General features: G+C 41.1%; 1 protein-coding gene and 1 non-coding gene across 2 annotated transcripts in view; both read left to right on the top strand.

The window, feature by feature from the left end:
* The first annotated feature begins 5,021 nt into the window (after positions 1 to 5,021).
* Positions 5,022 to 21,378, top strand: part of NNT (nicotinamide nucleotide transhydrogenase) — a 92,038-nt gene continuing 75,681 nt past the window's right edge. The window contains 5 exon segments of the mRNA XM_032337450.1: positions 5,022 to 5,174; positions 9,657 to 9,857; positions 14,508 to 14,737; positions 17,225 to 17,442; positions 20,647 to 20,734. Coding sequence (XP_032193341.1) covers positions 9,704 to 9,857; positions 14,508 to 14,737; positions 17,225 to 17,442; positions 20,647 to 20,734 — 690 coding nt within the window. The 5' untranslated portion in view covers positions 5,022 to 5,174; positions 9,657 to 9,703.
* On the top strand, positions 16,471 to 16,596 carry LOC116587442. The gene has a single exon (XR_004284451.1). It is a non-coding gene; the product is annotated as a small nucleolar RNA SNORA33 (small nucleolar RNA).

The following is a 21,378-nucleotide window of genomic DNA, read 5'->3' as shown; positions in this document are numbered from 1 at the left end:
GAGGAACAGGAGATAATTTTCTTATGTTGAGTTTAAAATACCTGTGGCTAACTCAGTGGAGATGACCAGCAGGGAGCTGGCTACACGGGTCTGGAGCTCAAGAGAGAGATCTGAGCTGACACTAAGCTTTGGAAGTTGTCATAGCAGAGTTGACACTGAGCAGGGAGCCCAACATGGGGCTTTAAACAAACTAGCAATTACTTACCTTTGTGCTGGCTTTTTAAGGTCAGTTTTCCTCCATCCTCTTCCAATTAATGTCGAACAGTGTAAGTTCACTTAGTTGGTTAATATTTGCTTCCTAAAATCAATACAGTCTTGATTGGTCTGTTGGGAAAAAAAAGGGCTGAGTTTGGGGTTAGCAATGGTTGCCTTAAAACCAGTCAAGTGTCTGCATTATTCAAGATCCCTGGAGTCTACAGAGTCTAAGAATACTTTCTCACTGGAGTTTGCTAATATTTACTTGTACAAGGGAAGCTTGAAACCATAGACTACTGATAACCGTTTAACATAAAAATCATAATAAAAACACATTTAATTGACCTGTCTCTGGCTTGGTTTTAACTGGATGCAGGGTTTTGATAACGTGTTCTCTTTAGGATTCAGGTGGGTTTTTTTTTTTTTTTTTTAAATTTTAAGATTTTATTTATTTATTTATTTACTTGACAGAGGGAGAGAGAGAGAGAGAGAGGGAGTGTGCATAAGCAGGGGGAACAGCTGGCAGAGGGAGAGGGAGAAGCAGGCTCCCCACTGAGCAGGGAGCCTAATGTGGGGCTCCACCCCAGGACTCTGAGATCAGGAACTGAGCCGAAAGCAGATATTTAACCAACTGAGTCATCCAGGCATCCCTAGCATTCAGTGTTTGATCTCATATCTTCTCAGGCTCTGTCTACATTTTGACTCTTGGCTGTAGGGCACCTCTCTGTGTTGAAGTTCCAAGCAGAACCTAATGGTGTATTATACTCTTCTAAAGATTTAATCTTTTTTTCTTTTAATAGATTAGGACTCTAAATAGTAAATACTGTTTTTAAGCATTTGTGGGTACAAACTCTTCTAAATTTCAGAGGGCTTAAAATTGGATCTATCCAGGGGCACCTGGCTGGCTCAGTCAGTAGCGTGTGGGACTTTTTTTTTTTTTTTTTAAAGATTTATTTTTTATTTGACAGACAGAGATCACAAGTAGGCAGAGAGGCAGGCAGAGAGAGAGAGAGGAGGAAGCAGACTCCCCGCTGAGCAGAGAGCCCGATGCGGAACTCGATCCCAGGACCCTGAATTCATGACCTGAGCAGAAGGCAGCGGCTTAACCCACTGAGCCACCCAGGCGCCCAGCGTGTGGGACTTGATCTTGGGATTAGGTTTGAGCCCCATGTTCGGTGTAGAGATTACATAAAAATAAAATCTTAAAAAAAAATTGGATTGTCCAAATTTAAATTATCAAATATTTATTATTTAAGTTTTTATTTATTTGTTTAAATTAATTATTAATTATCCAAATCATAGCCCAATCTGTAATTCTGTGAGGAAAATGTACATATATGTGAGAGATACTTTTCTTTCTTTTTTTTCAAAGATTTATTTATTTGAGAGAGAGAGAGAGAGAGAGAGAAACAAGTCGGGGAGGGGCAGCTGGGGAGGGAGAGAAGCAGACTCCCCTCTGAGCAGGGAACCTGACATGGGGCTCAATCCCAAGACTCTGAAATCATACCTGAGCCAAAATCGAGTCTGCCACTTAACCAACTGAACAACCCCAGCATCCTGAGAGGGGTGGTACTTTTCTAAGTGGGGATTGGGGGCGGGAAAAGCCGGGAAGAAGAAGCAGATATCAAAGCGGACAAAGTCCTCACAAAACCAAAGAGGGAATATAACATTTTTGCAAAAATTTTATACAAGATATTTTCTAAGATTCAGAAGCAACTAACTTACAAACTTTTGGAACTTAATCCAATTTTCTTTGGAGACTGCTATGAATATTTTGTAATTACTATGTAGGAGAGTAGGGCCTAAAACAGAACCTTCCAAATGTCAAATGTTTTTATCTGGAGCAATGGCACCAAGCTATGTTCGACAAATGAGAAGAATGAATTTTAAAAATTATCATATACTTACATGAAAAAGTGAAAAGAGAAAAAGTGAAAAGTGGTATGTCATCTTTGAATCTGTTCTGATGTGAAATAAGAAGGTGAAATTAAATAACCCATTAAGCATTCATTTCAGCTAGAATTTCTCAGTCTTAGCACTGTTGGTGTTTGGGACTGGGATAATTCTTTGTTGTAGGGAGCTGTCGTGTGTAATGTTGACTGGTTAGCAGCATCCCTGGTCTCTACCCATTAGATGTCTTCCCTCTGCAGCGTGAGGACAAATGTCTCTGGACACAGTGGGATAAAAGTGTCCTCAGCTGGGAACCACTGATTTTTGTTTTTTGGTTTTTTTTTGGAACCACTAATTTTTAAGCCTTGAAAGAGAAAAGCAACAAATATTGGCCCCCAGTGTTTTAAAACGAGTATTTGTTTCCCCAGTTTGATTGATATAACTAACATGTAGCACTGTATACATTTGAGGCATACAGCACAATGATCTGACTTACGTGTATCATGAAAGAGGCTTAGTCTTAATCCTTACCAATTACTTCTGCCTCATTGAAACTGCCGTATCTTGACCCTTTTTCTTTGGTTACATTTATCATGGTTCATTACACTTTTTATCTTTTATTATTTTTATTTATTTTTTAAAAAGTATTTTATTTATTTATTTGACAGAAAGAGAGATCACAAGAAGGCAGAGCAGCAGGCAGAGAGATGGGGGGAAGCAGACTCCCTGCTGAGCAGAGAGCCTGATGGGGGCTCGATCCAGGACCCTAGGATCATGACCTGAGCCAAAGGCAGAGGCTTTAACCCACTGAGCCACCCAGGGGCTCCATCTTTTATTATTTTTAAAAATTTATTTATTCAAGAGAGAGAGAGAAAGCAGAGGGGAGGGGCAGACGGAGGGGTAGAGAGAAACCCAAGCCGACTCTGCATTGAGCATGGAATGCCATTCAGGGCTTGATATCAGGACCCTGAGATCATGACCAGATGGGAAATCAAGAGTCGCTGACTTAACTGACTGAGCCACCCAGGTGCTCAAAGCTTTTATTTTATTTTTTAAAATTTATTAAGAGGGGGTGCCTGGGTGGCTCAGTGGGTTAAGCCTCTGCCTTCTGTTCAGGTCATGATCATGATTGGAGAGTCCTGGGATGGAGCCCCACGTGGGGCTCTCTGCTCAGTGAGGAGCCTGCTTCCCCCTCTCTCTGCCTTCCTCTCTGCCTATTTGTGATTCCCCTCTTTTCAAACAAATAAAATCTTTTTAAAAAGTTTCTTAAGAGGATTAGAGGGACACCTGGGTGGCTCAGTCCTTAAGCATTTACCTTGGGCTCAAGTCATGATCCCAGGGCCTGGAATGGAGTTAGGCATCAGGCTCCCTGCTGGGAGAGAAGCCTGCTTCTCTGTCTCCCACTCTCCTTGCTTGTGTTCGCTCTCTAGCTGTGTTTCCCTCTGTCAACTAAATAAATAAAATCTTAAAAAAAAATTTGTCAAGAGGATGAGAGAGAGAGAGAACACAAGAGTGGGGGAGGGGCAGAAGAAGAAAGAGATTCTCAAGGGGACTCCCCGCTGAGCCTGGAGCAGATGCCAGACTCATTTTCTGGACCCATGAGATCATGACTTGAGCCCAGATCAAGAGTCCTATGCTTAACTGACTGAACCCAGCAGCCAACCACTGCTCTTATATTTTCTGAAATACGGGGCTTGTGTCCTTTCCTGTCTGTGAACTCTTTCAGGAGAAGGGCAGTGTTTTTCCTTGACATCTTCTGGATGCCAGTAGAAGTTCGTTAGTTGAATGACCTTTTATGCTGATTAAAAGCACGAGATGGACGTCCCTTATTTTAAAATTTATTTATTTGTCAGAGAAAGAGAGAGAGAGAGAGAGGGATCAAGCACAAGCTGGGGGAGCTGCGGGCAGAGGGAGAAGCAGGCTCCCTGCTCAGCTCGCTCCATCTGGGCACTCTGGGATCCGCTGATGACCTAGGGCTGAAGGCAGACTGCCGTGTAAGAGATGTTATTAAAGGGTTTCTCTGAAGATTCTTTTTAAAGGAATATCTCTGTTTTACCTATCTTAAATATTTCACTTAAAGTAAAAAGCAGTGATCATGCTGACATTTCATGATGATTGAGCTTTGCTAAGTGAACCATTTTATGTATTTGATTCTTCTCACTTTTAATCAGAAGACACCTGCTGACTAACAGAACTATGTGGAGAGGACAGGCAGGTCCTTATGTTTTGGGGTCCTTTAATAGTTTTGGTGCCATTAACTCCGGCCATGTCCGGCCAGTTCATGTCCATCTCTAGCTGCTGGATATTAATACTACCAGCGGCACACGGCTTTCTCTGGGCCCGCCGTGGGAAGAAGAATACGTAGATGTGTGTTAATTTTTGGGCCTTGACATCGTTTCCGAGGAATTTAACTCCACCTCCCCGGGCAGAATGCAAAAACAGCGCCTTCCTTCCCGCCCTTCACTACCCCGTGACCTCCTCCCACTTGGCTTTTGGTCCTCTTCTGTTACAGAAGTTCTGATTTTTTCCTAGACAGCTAGGGGGAAGGTACCAAAAGTGGAGTAATATTATCTCTTTATTTGCTCTGGTGGGACGCTGGAGAGGAAATCACACTTGCAGCTGGTTCTCCAGTTACACATGTAGCGCCGCAAACTTCAGCGCCCGCGCAGGGCTCCAGGTTTGATTGACAAGGACGCGCCGAGAGAAAGCGCGGAGGCGGGGCAGGGGGCCGCGGGTCGAGCCCGAGACAAAGAGGTTTTGGCTGCTATTGAGGAGTGAAGGGCCCCTTGGGGTAACTAGCTTTGAGCTCCCAGGGGGCGTTCGGCGACGTCGTGTTCTTGTCGGGAGCGAGGGAGGCAGGCACCGGGGCCGAGCGGGCTGCGGGGCGGGGTGGGGAGGGGGCGCGGGGCGGAGGAGGGGGCGCAAGAGGGGGTGGGGGGTGCGCGCCGCCGTCACGTGGCCTCCGCCGCCGCGGGGTTGGGGCTGTTCTTCCGGGTTGGAGGCGCAGAGCGGTGGGGCCCGAACCCGGGTCTGCCAGCGCGGCGTCCCCCGCCGCGTGCCGCCCACGGCCGCCTGGCCTCCCAGCCAAGGTGAGCGGCGCGGCGCGGGCCGCCCAGGCGCGGGATTGGGGCGCAGCTGGGGAGGGGCCGCGGGGGCTCGCGGGGATGGTTCGGGCCCCCGCTGTGGAGACCTGTCAAGGAGCAGAAGGGGGCGGGGTCGGCAGTGACCCGGGTGCGGGGTGCCCCGCGGCGCCCGCAGGCAAGAGGCTTGGGTCCGGAAGGAGAACGGCGCTTCGAGGGCCCTCTTTCCTGTCTCTTGCTGGGGCGACGTGGAAAGGAGTGGCCGGGTGGTTGGGAGACTGGGTACTCGCAGGGGTCAGGGGACTGGCAGCTGTGCAGGTGCAGATCTTGGAGCTTGGCGGGGGGTGCAGCGGGAGTCGTGCGGTGTCATTTCTGCCCGCAAGATGGGAGGAGGAGGGGAGGTCATAGAGGACTTTTGATAGAGAGTGCACCTGGAGAAGTGGCAGCTGGACGCCCCGAAATTGTGCTAGAACCTTGAGGGAATTCGGGGTCGGCGATCGGCTGGAGAACTAGGCGAGCGAAAGTTGTGAGTGTGCCTGTCTGTGCGGGCTGATGGTGGTCCGGGCAAACTTCAGCCGGGCAGAGGGGGGCTCGGGGTTGGCGACCGGGAGGAGACAACGGCGGGGGCCGAGCTGATTCGAACCCTGGAGGCGGAATGTCTATTATTCGGCCTCGGCCAATCGGCTCCGGGGGAAGGTTATAAATAGCGGTACGGTGCAGTTGCCAGCTGCGCGGCAGTTTAGTGGCCGGAGGAGAGGGGCGGTACCGGTGGGTTTGGGCGAGGTCACACTGCCTGCCAGTCTAAGCTTCTGTAGGGTATAGTGTCCTTGGTTGGTATGCTTCGATTTAAAAGCGTGACTTGTTTACGGTTGCGGGCGTCCTTTATTCGCCCTGTTTTTCAGGGCAGTCGTGAAAAGATCGCCTTGTAAGGAGTCTTGTGGGACAGACTCCGTTTGGAGGGGGCTTGCATGCTTTTATTTAAAATGCCCCCCTCTTCTCCATCGCACCCCCTTTATTTGCAAACCTGGCTATTTTTTTTTTAAATTTTATTAAATGCACAGTTTAGGATTACTTTCTTATCGGCAAATGTGCTCAGGCTTTTTACCTTTGCTGATGGAATCAGTTTTCCACAAGGATACACAGCATTTCATTTTCAAAGGAAATTTCCTGAAACTCTGTAGAATGTGTTCCCTAGATACCTAGGTTTCAGGTTACCTAGCCCTAGTTATTCATTCATTCAGTCAAAAAAACACTTGCTGTTTTCCTAACTACCAAAGCTCTGGGCCAGTTAAAATACCAAAGTGAATAATAATAGCAATTAAGATACTGTGTCTTTTTAATATTCACAACCGAAAAAGGGCAGTGCTGTCATTATCATGTTAAAGGTGAGGATATCAGGTTCAGAGGAGTTAAGTGACTGATTGGCCAAGGACACAGCTAATCAAGTGCAGAATGGGGGCTTAAAACCCACAGGTCACCTTGTTAGATTGCCCTCAAGAATTTTAGGGATGGGACGCCTGGATGGCTCAGTTGGTTGGACAACTGCCTTTGACTCAGGTCATGATCCCAGAGTCCCAGGATCGAGTCCAGCATCGGGCTCCCTGCTCCATGGGGAGTCTGCTTCTCCCTCTGACCTTCTCGCTCATGCTCTCTCTCATTACCCCTCTCTCAAATAAATAAATAAAATCTTAAAAAAAAGAATTTTAGGGAATATAATTGTTCAAATTACTTAACATTACACTGCTACACGGGTGATATACTAATTTTTTTTTCAATTTTGAGTTGTAAAGATTTCCCCCATCTCTTCAAAGTCACAGAAGCACGTGGATAATAAAATAGAAGAGAGCTTTTTTAAAAAAATTTTTAAAGATTTTATTTATTTATTTATTTATTTATTTTAGAATTCTTTTTTTAATTAAAAAAATTTTTAAAAATTTTTTATTTTTTATTTTTTATAAACATATAATATATTTTTATCCCCAGAAGAGAGCTTTTTAAGTGAAGGAAAGAAAGGGGTAAATGTGACAATTAAGCTAGTATTCTATGTTTGATGGAAACAAGTACCTGTCTGTGAGAACACAGTCTCAGATATTCTCTGAATATCTTTCAGGGTCATTTGTAGAGATTTAGGCTTAGTGGTAGGAACCGTTCCTGTCAAAAAACTACTTTCTGATTGCTGTCTGGTTACGTTCATAACTTGATTATGTGGAGTTTTTTGGAGAGATCAGCCTCTGAGGGCCTTGTCCTTAACTGATGTCTGATGCCAGGGATCTGTTCAACATCAAATTCCCATTTTCCAAGTAGGCAGGGCAGTTTTTTCCAGATTCTATGAAATAGGACTTCAGCTTTAAGGCACTGTAAAATCTCATCATAAAAGTTTTTAGAGCCAAATGGGGGGGTCTTACAAATGAGCTTTCTTATGTTTTATAGATGAGCGGACTGAGGTGCAGAGAGACTCAGGTCAAGCAGGGAGTGAGTGGCAGTGGGTCTGGGTAAACTTCATCAGCCCCACGAGAACGGTGGTTGTTGGGGAGGTGGGATGATCCAAGAAGAGAAACTAGGGTAAGTGGGGAGATTGGAATAAGACTAGGTCATTGGTAATGGTAGGACGAATCTCCCTCAAGGCAAGAATTTTTTATATCTGTATCTTTTATACATCTTTGTATCTCCCTTGGTTCTTGGCATAGATTCACTGAATGTTTTGAATGTAGGGCTGGTTTGCTCTCCATCCTCAGCCATGACTAGCCCTACAAGTGACCCATGAATAAATAAGGAGAATATTTATGGGACTCAGGAATGCTTGGGATTGAAATGAAATGACATGTGGAAACACTGAAAATATAAAACTTCTTCAAGGGCAAAGCATTATTCATACACATTTCTGATTGCCTGAACCAATCTGGCACGCTTCCCCTTCCTTACTTTTTTTTTTTTTTTTTTTATTACTCTCTCCATCTTAAATGTTTATTTCTTTTCTTTTTTTCTGAGAATGCATAATCTCCTCCTTCGAGGCCTCAAAGAACTTTGGACTTGCCTTACTCTGCTTTGTAGTGTTATTACTTGTTGACTTTTCTTATCTCAAAATGTGTGACCTATTCCAGTTTGATTTTACAGATGCTTCTAACGGCTGTACCTCTGACTAAGCTCTCTACACGTGTTTGTTGAATTAAAGGGCATTTTAAGAATAAGCACCATCTGGATTAAGGATTTCCATTCCCAGTGTGGCTTTCTGGTATTTGTAAGAAGTTGCTTCAGGGAGTTGTAGCAGCAGTTCTGAGGGAGCTAGACCCTTCTTCCTCTGGATGCTGGAAGAATGCTTATGGAGGTCTTCTGGGACTGGGGACCCACATGATGGTGCAGAACTTTTAAAGTAGTTGGTGGAGTTAGCTGAGCTTGAATGGTAGGGTTTCAGATCTTCTACTTTTTCCTGATTTTGAAGGAAAGAAAAGAAGGTTGGGGGTTAGGGGAACATTGGGAATCCAGGAATGGTGGGGGTACCTTCCATGTACCCCTGGGGTTCTGCCATGGAGAGCAGTGGAGGGAACCCCTGAAGCTTAGGTCATCCAGCCCCGTAGAGCTGGTGAAGAGTGGCCACTTGTGAGAACCACTGATGGAAGAGTTCCTAGTGGCACCCATACCTACAAGCACAAACTTATGTGATAATGGCATTTTCCTTTCTTTTTAAAAATTGGAGTCATAGCCCACACATGTTTAATTTTCTTTTTTTGGGGGGGGGATTTTATTTATTTATTTGACACAGAGAGAGAGAGAGAGTAGGCAGAGGCAGGCAGAGAGAGGGGGAAGCAAGCTCCTGCTGAGCAGTGAGCCCGATGCGGGGCTTGATCCCAGGACCCTGAGATCATGAACTGGGCCAAAGGCAGAGGCTTAACCCACTGAGCCACCGAGGTGCCCCATGTTTAATTTTCTTAAGATGTGCACTTGGCAAACATGCATCTCATGTTCACTTATCTCAATTCAGGGGGTCTTACAGGATAAGCATCTTGCTGTACTGACTATGTTGCCAGTGTTTTCTGTTCAACCTGGTGGCTAAGTAGGTTGCTATTATACAGTATTATAGACCATTTAAGGGAAATTCAAGGGTACCTGTGTTATTTTTGTTGTACATGCAGACTTAGAAGGTAACTTGCCTGTTAGATGTGACTGAACTCTAGCAGTTTTCTTTTTTAGCTTTCCAGCTACATTAGGGATCAATTAGACTTAGGTGATTGAGGCTTAGAATTGAATAATAGGTTTAGAACCACAATTTAAGTGGGAAAATGAATTCCAAGTTTTAAATATCTGAGTTGGAAACAAACTTTTGAAGCATCTTCTGTAAGTAAAGGACTCGGCAAATAAATTCATCTTAGGTGCCCACACACAACTTTTATATTCCAAGCTCTTTGAATTAGTATTTTAAAAAATGTTTTTGATGTTCAAATGACAAAGTATGTTTTTCTTAGCACATAAATGCTTTATTTTCTTTCCTTTCAGTATTTTACCGTCAAGGAAATTTGGCATCCAGAAAGTTGGGAGCTCATATGAACATGGCGAGTCTACTGAAAACCGTGGTGACTGGCTGTTCATGTCCGTTACTTAGCAATTTGGGGTCCTGTAAGGTTATACATGGGAAGAAGGATTTTTTACGAACATTTCATACTCATCAGGCCCTGTGGTGTAAATCTGGGAAACCAGGTAAAGTCTCATGTCAATTTATGTAAATCAAACCTTCAAGTTGTAGAAGCTAATAGATCTTCTGATGATTGATAAAAGGAAAAACATGGAATGTGATAGCCTGGTGTTTGTGAGTCATTATTTTGCATTAAAAAAAGCCCAAGGAGTGCTTTTTTATATTTTCCATGTGTAGAAGTTACTGATCATCAGTGCTAATAGAAAAGAAAAGAAAATAGAAAAAGAGGAACAATAAACCAGTTGAGTTGTATCCGGGAAGCTATTGCTCAGCGAAACCATTTCTCCCAGCAGCTCTTCCTCTTTCCTTGTCAGTACTGAGGAATTGTAATATACATGGCTCATCTCTGCCTAGAATTAGCAACTAAGTATATGAATTAATCTGAAGTAGTACTTCTTAGTTTAGTGAATGGCAACTTCATTTCAGTTGCTCAGTTCAGAAACCTTGGGGTCATCCTAGATCTTCATAGTAGGTATGGGTCATTCTACCTTATATCTGGAGTCTGTTCTCACCATCACTGCTGTTATCGTCCTGTTCCATGGCACCATCATCTGTCCCTGGGACTACTGTGCTAGGCTTCTAAATGCTCTCTATGCTTTCTGCCTCTGCTCCCGCTACAGTCTGTTATCTACACAACAGCATCATCTTTTAAAAATGAAAGATCATGTGCTTTTCTATTCAAAATTTGCCAGTGTCCTAGCCCATGCAGAGTTAAGAGCTGAAGTCTTTCAGTGGCCTACAAGGCCTTCCCTGCCAGGATCCCCTTGCTGCTGTTCTAGTGTGCAGGCCAAAAGGAGCTGAAGCTAAATAAGGGCTTTCTAAGCTGAGTGAGATCCGTTTATGCATTTTGCACAAAGGCCCTCCTAGGACTCTGTCTATACCTCATTGGCCAAAACTCAGGTGGCCATTATGTGGTTGTAAGGGAGACTTGGACATAAAAGAGGTCCTTTGTTCTAGATGATGACATATTCCACTAAAATAGACATTTTTTAACTAAGGTGGAAGAACAGTATGGATGTTTGGGGGGAGGGGTAACCTAAAGGCTTTGCCACATAGAATAATGCCCTTCTTTTTAAGTTTGTGGGACTCTTTGCATTTGGGATCCCAACATTGCTATGCTTTTTGAGTTCTTAGGTCTGTCTATCACAGAATTCACAGCCTCTTTTCTTGTTCTCACATGGCAAGTGACTCTTAGCCATGTACCTGCACTGGTACCTGCATACTCCTCAATTTTATGTTCAGATTTTTATTTTATTTTAGGTGTTCTAGAAAGCCAAGTGATCCATGTGTGATAAAACTGTGTATAAGATAAAAGTAAGTAACTGCATTGAGGATGTGAGAGTTGTCCTTGTGAATAAAAGCTGGACATCTAGGTCTCTATAGCAACTATGCAGGAGACTTGTTTATTCAATTTCTTTTTTTTTTTTTTTTAAGGATTTTATTTATTTATTCAACAGAGAGAGATCACAAGTAGGCAGAGAGGCAGGCAGAGAGAGAGAGAGGAGGAAGCAGGCTCCCTGCTGAGCACAGAGCCCGATGCGGGACTCGATCCCAGGACCCTGAGATCATGACCTGAGCTGAAGGCAGCGGCTTAACCCACTGAGCCACCCAGGCGCCCCTCAATTTCTGGCTCTTGACTATTTCCTAGATAATTCCTTTTTTTTTTTTAAAAGATTTATTTATTTATTTATTTATTTATCAGAGAAACCGCGAGCGAGAGCGAGCACAGGCAGACAGAGAGGCAGGCAGAGTCAGAGGGAGAAGCAGGCTCCCCGCGGAGCAAGGAGCCCGATGTGGGACTCGATCCCAGGACGCTGGGATCATGACCTGAGCCGAAGGCAGCTGCTTATATCTAAAAGATAAAGATTCTATTTAAAATATATAACACCACAATTTCATTACCACATTGAAAAGCACGGACAGTACCCAGTTAGTATTCATATTTTTTTTCCATTTTTTTTTAACGGTTGCCTTACCCAAATAATGATCCAAACAAGGTCTGTATGTTGTATTTGCTTGCTACATCTCTTCTTTTGTTCTCTGTGCTTCCCTTTTTCTCCTTTAATTTATTTGTTGAAGAATATCATTGTTGCCTTGCAGAATTTCACATTCTAGATTTAGCTGACGGAATTCCCTTGGTCTTATTTATCCAGTTCCTCTGTCCCTTGTATTTTCTGTGCCATTTGGCTAGATCTAGAGGTTTGATCAGACTCAGGTTGTCTTTTTTTGGGCAGGAATGCTTCATGGATGACGCTGTGTACGATCTATTACATTACATCAAGAAGATTAATCAGTGAGTTTAGATGTTGTTGGTATCCATCAACAACAAGTTCTCATCAGTGTTTCATTCAAAGGCTATACAGCTGTTTAATGATCAGTAACTAAATCCATGGTTTCATGGGGGGGTTTTAAAATGGTGATATGCTATCATTTTATCTCCATTTAGAGCTAGAATTTTTCTGTAAGAAAAACTTTCCCTCTCTTATTTAGTTACCCTGAGGTTGCGATGGTGAGGTGGGATGTATGTTGATTCTGTCCCATTATTTACTAGTTTTGGTAATAATGTCTTGGTACCCCTAAGTATTAGTTGTCTATTTCTGCTATACAAGTGATCACAAATATACTTTCTTCATATGACACAAATGTATTGTCTTGCACTCCTGGAAGCCAAAGTCTAGAATGGCTCTCACTAGGTTTATATCAAGGTGTTGGTGGGGCTGTCCTTCTGGCGGCTTTAGAGGGAGGTATTTTTCCTTACCTTGTCCAGCTTTTGGAAGCTGCTTGCATTCTTTGGCTCGTGGCCCCCATTTCCATATCATCTTCAAATTACTGTTTGAGTCTGACTCTTCTGCCTTCTTTTTCCACAGTTAAGGACCCTGGTGAGTGCATCTGGCCCACCCAGATAATCCAAGATAATCTCCTTGTTTCAGGGCCACTTGATTAGCAACTTAATTCCATCTGCTACCCTGATTCTCCTTTGGTGTGTATCCTAACATATCCACAGGTTCTGAGGATTAGATTGTGGCTATCTTTGGGAGACCGTTACTCTGCTTTCTACACATCTGCTAAAGCTGGCTAGCGAAGCTTTTTAAAAATTCTTGTTTTTTGAGTATCATGACTAGCTCACTTGGATGTGTTTTATTACATTGCAGTTCATTATTCTCTTTCCTGCTCAGATTGCTTCTTATTTGGCCGAGCGGATGCCCTTTCATGTTGGCTCCTGAATCTTCATTCATCTTTGGTAGCTTCCTTGACTTATGGTATAATACGGCCTAGGTAATCTGAGGTTGTCAGATAAGTAAACTCCAAGTGTGATTTAACTTTGCACATCAATCCAAAATATTTTCCAGCTTTCTATTATTTTCCTCCCTCTTCTTTAAGTAGAGGATAAGATTCATCGTATTTTTGCCTTTGGCTTACTATCAGTTATTACTGATTACGGAGTATGGGGTCTAAGACTGTGATCAAGTGAAGGTATTTTTAGGTTGACTTCATTTCTCTAAGGCCTCACTTAAGGACTATTGTTATTCTGTGGAGATAATTTTTTTTATTATGTATATTTAGAGTGTAAGTTGTTAGAATAGATTTCCTAAGCTTTAGTAAAACATATAGAAGCAGATCTTTATTTAAAAAAAATCTATTTATGCCTGCATGTTGAGTAAAACAACAGAAGAAACTAATCTACTTTAGCTAAAGCTGTTCAGAACCATCTATAAATACTTTACGTATATCATACAGGCTGTTTTGGTTTGCAAGGAACAAGATCCCATTAGGATATATTTTGTGATGAGGGTTTATTGTATGTGTTCTTGGGAAGTACAGAAGCCCAGGAAACTGTTCATATACTTCTTGGAAAAGTAGAATGTTCTTCTGGATTTCATAGCTATGGCTCATCTTTCATCTTTGTATCGCTACTCCTAATGTTTCTACTGCTGTTGCTGTATACCTCCCTTTGATTACCTCTTGACTGCTTCCAAATAGCTTCTGTACCATTTACTCCCTCTGTCCTTTTCTGTGGCACTCAGACTCCTTGAGAAAGAACCTGACTGGATTGAATCATCACTGGCCAACATAGAGTATCCTTGGGCAGTTCCTGTGTAAGTCACATCAGAGGTGTCTGGCCTGTAGACTGTTATCTTTGACCCAGCTGTGGATCCCTGGTCTGATCAGCTGTGGCCAAGAATGTAGGGTCTCAGGATATAACCATGGAAATCTATGAGGAATTTCTTGTGGTCAAATGGCCAGGAAGGAAACTCTTGAGTGCAGCAGGCCACCAAAGTGTCTAGTACAGCGTAGTTCTTCAAAACAGCAAATTACTTCCTTCTTCCTTAAAGGTAAGGACAAGGAGACCATAAATCCCAGAGGGGTCGTTTGAAGAGTGGAATTTGCCTGTTGATTGATTTTTCACAACCCATTTCCCCCCCTAAGGCTAAACTAATCTAGTCATGTGCCTTGAAGAGAGCCATTTGTCTAAATGAAATATTTGGGTATTTTCTGGGGAGCGGGCATAAATATTTTCCATCATTGATAAAAAAAAACTCAGTATGACTATGAAGTGGGAACATTATGTTGAGCTGTAACTTCTATGTGTAGTATATTTTGAACAAACTGCCCATTTTTGTTTTTATGTTGTTTTTTTTTTTTTACCTTTGTAGGAATTCCATATAAACAACTGACTGTTGGTGTCCCCAAAGAGATTTTCCAAAATGAGAAGCGGGTGGCCTTGTCTCCTGCTGGTGTTCAGGCCTTGGTCAAGCAGGGCTTTAGTGTGGTCGTGGAATCAGGTGCTGGTGAAGCTTCCAAGTTTTCTGATGATCACTACAGAGCAGCAGGTGCCCAGATCCAAGGGGTGAAGGAAGTGCTGGCTTCTGATTTGGTGGTCAAAGTAATTATTCTTTTCCCCCCTCATTTATGGCATGCTGACTTTTAAAAAACTTTTCATAAGAAAATTATATTACTCTATTGCTGTGTCTCTTCATATTTTCAAACAATGCCTTTTCTCAGAGAAATCCTTGCATGTTGTGAATATTCTTCATATTCCAGTAGAACTTTCATCAGGCAGTGTGATCCATGGGTAACCACGAAAGGAGAAAGTGATCTTCCTTTTTACATTTGTCCTGTGGGAATTCCCTTCTTTTTGGCTGGGGAGAATTTGCACTTCCTGGTTCATATATATCTAAAATACCTACAGGTGAGTATTTAACTGCTACTGGAATAGAAAAAAGGCATGGAATCCTCCTGGGACTGAATGTACAGTGATCTTCTGTTACATAGAAGGATCAGTGAGGTAATTGACATAAATGCTATTTCTAGAGAGGGCAGCGCTGCCCTGGATAAGGCAACATGGGGCTGAGTGGAGAGTAGCCATACCTACTTTAATAAAAGGTTTTAATATACAATAGAATCTCTGTGCTGAAGAACTTTAGATGTAAAACCTAAAGTAAAAATTTATATAGAGGAAGGAAGAGATTGCATCCCAAGTCTAGCAGAGATAATTACTAGAGGGGAGCATTAACTTAAATCCTAAGCCTTCTGCAACCAAGACAAGGAGGAAAATAGGGATCGTAGAAGCATGATCATTAGGCTGAAAGAAGCTCCTTACTTTTTTAGGAAACACGAGCTGTGTGTGTGTGTGTGTGTGTGCGTGTGTGTGTATTAATTTCTAAGATGAATCAGTCACATAATTTTTCTCATAATCTCTATTGAATAACTTGGGTAGAGTCTTAGTGATTTTTGCAGAAGACACAAAATTTTTTGCTGTAGACATTAATAGTAAAATAAATGGTATGTAGGTAAGTTGTAATTCAACTAAAGCTTTTAGAATGTTTAGGTGTGCAGATGCTTAGTGATATACTTAGTATGTTAAAAGAGCTTAGATAGAAAAATAAGTATAATCCATTCCAATATCTGCTCTAGGGATCAAAAACTTTTGAGACGTCCCACAGTAAAGGGTTGGTAGGGTACATAAGTTTTGGAAATGCTTTGTGTTCTTATTAGAGACTCAGTGTGTAGGAGCATGTTAAATGCATTGAGAAACCCTATAATATTGAAACATATAACTCTATGCTTGCATTAATAAGCTACTTGGCTTTGGGACCTGTTTTTTTTTTTTTTTTTAATCAAGCCTTTACTATCTTATGGAACTAGTGATCTAAAAAGCACATTCAGGGAAGCATTCTATTGACTTAAATCACTCAGATGCCAGTTGTTTCAGCTGAGCATTTGATAGGGGCCAGGAGCATTAATGCAAAGTTGTCCTCTAATTTTTATTAAATCTATATTATAGATTCTCACTGAGGAAAAATAGACCTTGCCAGAGAGTCTTAATTAAGTACAGAACCTTAATTAATTAATTAAAATCACATGCATCACTAGAGCAGCAACTGACATGGGAGTAACCAATAAAGGTGTCTCATAGGTAAATTGAGATGAAATGCTGTGGAATGAAAGTTTTGACCCAGTGTCTGTGTTTCTGTTTCCTTTTAAAATGTAAGTCCCTGAGCCATTGTTTTCTGGGCTTACTTGCCTAAGAACACGGCTGCGAAATGAGAGCTAATGAAAGGATACATGTTAATTGGAGGCTGATTTTTAAACTTGGATATAAAACACATTTTATAAAAGCCAGCCAATGAATTGGCTTACCTGAATGCCTGCAGGAACTTAGGAAAAGCTGGTGGTAGTAAACCATGTTACCAGCCTTAAAGATATTGAAGTCATTTAAGGTCCCTGAAAATGGCTATAAGAAATTAAAAAAAAGAAAAAGAAAAGCCACATTTAAAAAATCTTTTTAGGTGGAATTAAAAAAAAATGTGATTTCAGAACATGGACATTTGAAACTTCCTAACATATGGTGTGTATGTTCATTGACTTATTTGATACTTCTTCCCAGGACAGAGTTGCTTTTTGCTTAAGCGCAGTTCAGCAAGGCTACTAGTTTGAATAGTGTTCATCCATAAATATTCCCCTGGAATTTTAAGGTGACATAAATCTATAGGTACGACAGTGGAGAGTTTAGGTTATACTGTTCTTAACTTCTTGCCACTCCAGATGTTTGTGCTTGCCAAAATTTGCAAGAATCAAAGAACACACAACAAAGATTCCCTGTCCATTTTTTCTAGTATCTCTTAATCTTACCAGAGTAATAGTATGCTCTGTACTCAGACCAGTTCATAGGTCATCAATCAGAGGACAGATGGCAAAGATCTTTGTGTTCCTTACCTCGTTTAGGAATTTAATCAGAAATGTATTGCCGAAAGATTACTTCTGGAGTGTTATTTTAATTATGGCATATTATTTACATTGTCCTAGTTACTTAAAAATATGGTAAAGATATTTACATTTTTAATCAGTGATGTGACTTTTTTCCCCTCAGGTACGAGCCCCCATGATTAACCCAACGTTAGGTGTTCATGAAGCTGACCTTTTAAAGACTTCGGGAACACTGATTAGCTTTATTTACCCAGCCCAAAATCCAGACTTGCTAAATAAACTTTCTAAAAGAAAAACTACAGTTTTGGCAATGGACCAGGTTCCAAGAGTCACAATTGCTCAGGGATATGACGCGCTAAGCTCCATGGCCAACATTGCTGGGTATGTCAATTCTTTTACATTTCAGTTGAACAAAAGTATGGTGGTGCTCTAGAAACATGCTCATTTTAGCTTTTCTCTCTTACAGGGATCTTACCTGTAATACTTGTTGGAGATCGCAGCTTTTTGAAAGCTTGCTTATTTTTAAGGCTTATTTTATTTTTTCACAGTTATAGGAAATGACTTTTCAAGTTATAGTCTGCTCTGCACGCTTTTTTAGTCTTCATAGGTAGAAGCCTTATTTCCTTGCACTGAGCAAATGATTATGAAATTATTTGTATGAGGAATAGACTCTTTTCTACATATGTGTGGTTACATGAAATGCCTATTTTTGGTGATATGTTGTGATATGTGATGTTGAGATGGCTATTTTTTTTCAAGTTTTATTGAGAGATGATTGACTTATAACCTTGTACAAGTTTAAGGGATAAACATAATGATTTGATATATCAGTATATTGTGAAATGATTACCACAGTAAGTTTAGTTGTTATAAATGGCTGTTTTTATAGGTAAAAATGGTTAGATATTGGCAGTTTCATATGGTTCAACCTAATGTGTACATGTTAGTATTTGCCATTTTAATTAGGTTTTACTTAGGTAAATTCATAAACTATTTAATGAATACGGAAAATCTCTGGACTTGAAGAAGTTTCATCTGCTGTTAAAACCCATATTGCTAACTGAGGGCTAACTATGTCCTCTTATCTTTGCCTGCCACTCACATGTTCCCCAGGTCCTGGCTGGAGTGCTGTGTACAGAGGAGACTAAGGCACTTTCTGCTCAGAGGAATGTGGCTCAGACTGAGGAATCGTGCCTGCCCTGGGGGGGGGGATGGGAGTAGCTGTCTGAGGGTAGCCTGTTCCTGACTTTGCTAGAGAGTGGGAAAAATCTGGAAATAGATGATGCTTCTGAAATCACCTCCTCTAAGAGACTAGTTGAGTTAGGTTTTAAGCATGAAAACCATTGGTGGTGACAATTTGCTAATATAAATGAGGCATTGACAGATGAAAATGGTTAAATAAACAATGCTTGAAAGCGAGACTAACTTGAATAAAGCTTTTTATGGCCTGACACATGAGCTGAAGTTTTTCTTAGATTTTATATCTTAGATGTAGTGTGTCAAATAGGCCAATAGAGTAAAGAGATTCTACTTTGGGTTTCAACTGTCCGTTTTTTATAGAAAAGTGGAAGACAGAATGGACAAATTGAAAACATTTTGTTATTCTTACTATAATATGGCAAATGGTTTGGAAGATGATTTTTGTGATACAAAGTATATACCAAAGGACAGAATTTTTGCCATATTACTTAGTTTGTAGAAAAGTTACATTAGGTATTGTGGGACTAAATATTTTCTGTAGAATGGATCTAGATCACTGGTTTTTAACTATGAATCTTTTGAGCAAATGAAATATTATGAGGCAATATTAACAAATCCAGGAAGAGCAGAGTGGCCTTGCTTAAATTGAGGGATGAAGGGGTGTCCAGAAACATATTTATTCTCTACCCTTCCTCAAATGACTCCAGAGCTGGCTGAAATTTGAACCTTTGGGGATTTATGGGGCACAGTGTAAAGAATCACTATCTTATGTCCTGATCTGATGCATACAAAGGGCATAGTTGCAGGTGAATCTTCTGGTATACTTACCACACAGTATGTGATAAATCACTGTCTAACTCACACACATAGCCATGTTACAGTGAGGACACACTCCTTCCAGTTCACTGATGTTCTTCTGGGCTATTTTGTTCTCATCGAAAAAAGGACAAACTGTTACTACTTTTCCCCCATCAACATTTCTTGTACATTTCCTGTGTGCTCCATCTCATTTTTGTTATTTTTTCAGCATATCAACTGAATCTTTTGAAATATTCCAGTGTCTTACAGTGGCCTTTGAATCTTTATTAAGTTTGCTTTTTGAAAATTTCTATGACTTGGATTCAGAAGTAAGACTAACAAATAACGTAATCTCTAAAATACTATTTTCCTGCTATAATAATACTTAAAGTAATAGTGGTTACTATTTTACACTTTTGCATCCATTATCTTATTAAGTATTATTTTATACAAAATAGGATCAGGGAAAGGTTTTATTGTCAGCTAGCAAGTAAATCTTATTACACACTTGCATTGTGATTTTAATTGTGTGTATGTTATCAAGTGAGACTGCAGAAGTGTCTTTAAGGTATAAAATGATCTGAAAATGAACTTACTCTAATATGTTAAACATATCCTAGTAAGGAAAATTGATATATCTTACTAGTTTTTCTTGCACAGAGTATTTCTTTAGTCAGAAACACTAATATTTACCAAGCATTTATTGTGGCGGGCTTTGTGCCAAGAGCTTCACCTGCATTATTCCATTTAGTCCTTGCAAAAACACTAAGAGACAGATGCTTTTTTTTCCCCCACTCTGTAGACAAGGAAACCAAGGATTAGAGAATAAAAAAAATTTACCCAAGGTCACAAAGCCTGGTTAGTGGTAGAATTGGGACCTGAGCTGAGGGCAGTCTGTCTCAGCATCTCATGCTTTCAACCACTATTGATCAAGGGAAGTGTTTTGTTTGTTTGTTTGTTTGTTTTAAATTCCCTGACTCTCTCTGTGTCTCTGTTTACTCATCTATAAAATGAAGGTAGTAACAGTACCTTTCTACAGGATTGTGGTGGAGGTTAAAGGAGTAGGTATCCATGCGACAGTGAGAATGGTTTTTGACAGGTTTCATGCTTAAAACCTAATTCAACTAGTCTCTTAGAGGAGGTGATTTCAGAAGCATCATCTGTTTCCAGATGTTTTATATATTTAAATATAAAAAATATTTATTTTTTTCAGTTATAAAGCTGTTGTACTAGCAAAGTCAGGAACAGGCTACCCTCAGACAGCTTCTCCCATCCCTCCCCAGGGTAGGCACGATTCCTCAGTCTGAGCCACATTCCTCCGAGCAGAAAGTGCCTTAGTCTCCTCTGTACACAGCACTCCAGCCAGGACCCAGGGAACATGTGAGTGTACTAGTGTACGTGTACTTGTGTACTAGTACTAGTGTACTAGTGTACTAGTGTACTAATGTACTAGTAGGTACTAGTACTAATAGGTACTCGAAAATGTTAGTGACTTTTCTTTGACGTTTAAAGAAAGCTTAATTGGCAAGGTAGGATAATAGAGGAGTCTAAGATCTTTCATTTCATGGAAATATTTATTTTTTTCAGTTATAAAGCTGTTGTACTAGCAGCAAATCATTTCGGACGGTTTTTTACTGGTCAGATCACAGCTGCTGGAAAAGTTCCTCCAGCTAAGGTAGGAAAAACTTTGCATATTTCTTTATAATATGAATGGATGAAAAGTGAGAGTAGGTGTAGTACTAAATAGTACTAAACTATAATTAAAAGTTTTGTTCCATGTTGACTTCACACTAATAACCCTGTGGCACGTACGGACACACGGTGGAGCCTCAAGGCTGTTTACGGATGCTTGACAGAAAAGAATTTGGACATTTCTGGAAGTGCTAGTGTTTTTCCATTTTTGACTTGCTAACTTGAATTCTTGGAGGTGTTTTGGGTAACTCGTTCTGTGTAGCATGTTTATTAGTTTATTACTGATTTTTTTAAAAAAGCTTCAGGATACCATTCAGTAAGTTCTCGATTTCACAATGTTGTGACACTTGGTTCATAGGAAAGATTGTCTTAGTTCAGCAAATTCTCGATTTTCCAGCTGTTACATTTCACTCACAGAAAAGATTGTCTTAGTTTTTTCCCTTATCTTCAAAAATGGGTTAAGAGGATGGGGGAGGGAAGGGAGGTGGCGTCATCCCGGTCCTTGGCAGAGAGAAGGGGTGTGATTTCTTTAATCTAGATCGAAAGCCGAGAGGGGCCGTTGATGAGCTGTGGGGATGGCTGGGTGGAAGAGAGATTGCTTCGAAACCCTTCAACCCTGCATCCACG

The sequence above is a fragment of the Mustela erminea genome, chromosome 3 (assembly GCF_009829155.1).
Source record: "Mustela erminea isolate mMusErm1 chromosome 3, mMusErm1.Pri, whole genome shotgun sequence".
NCBI classification, from domain to species: domain Eukaryota; kingdom Metazoa; phylum Chordata; class Mammalia; order Carnivora; family Mustelidae; genus Mustela; species Mustela erminea.
Note: the sequence above shows the minus strand (reverse complement) of the source record. Positions and strands in the feature narration are given on the sequence as shown.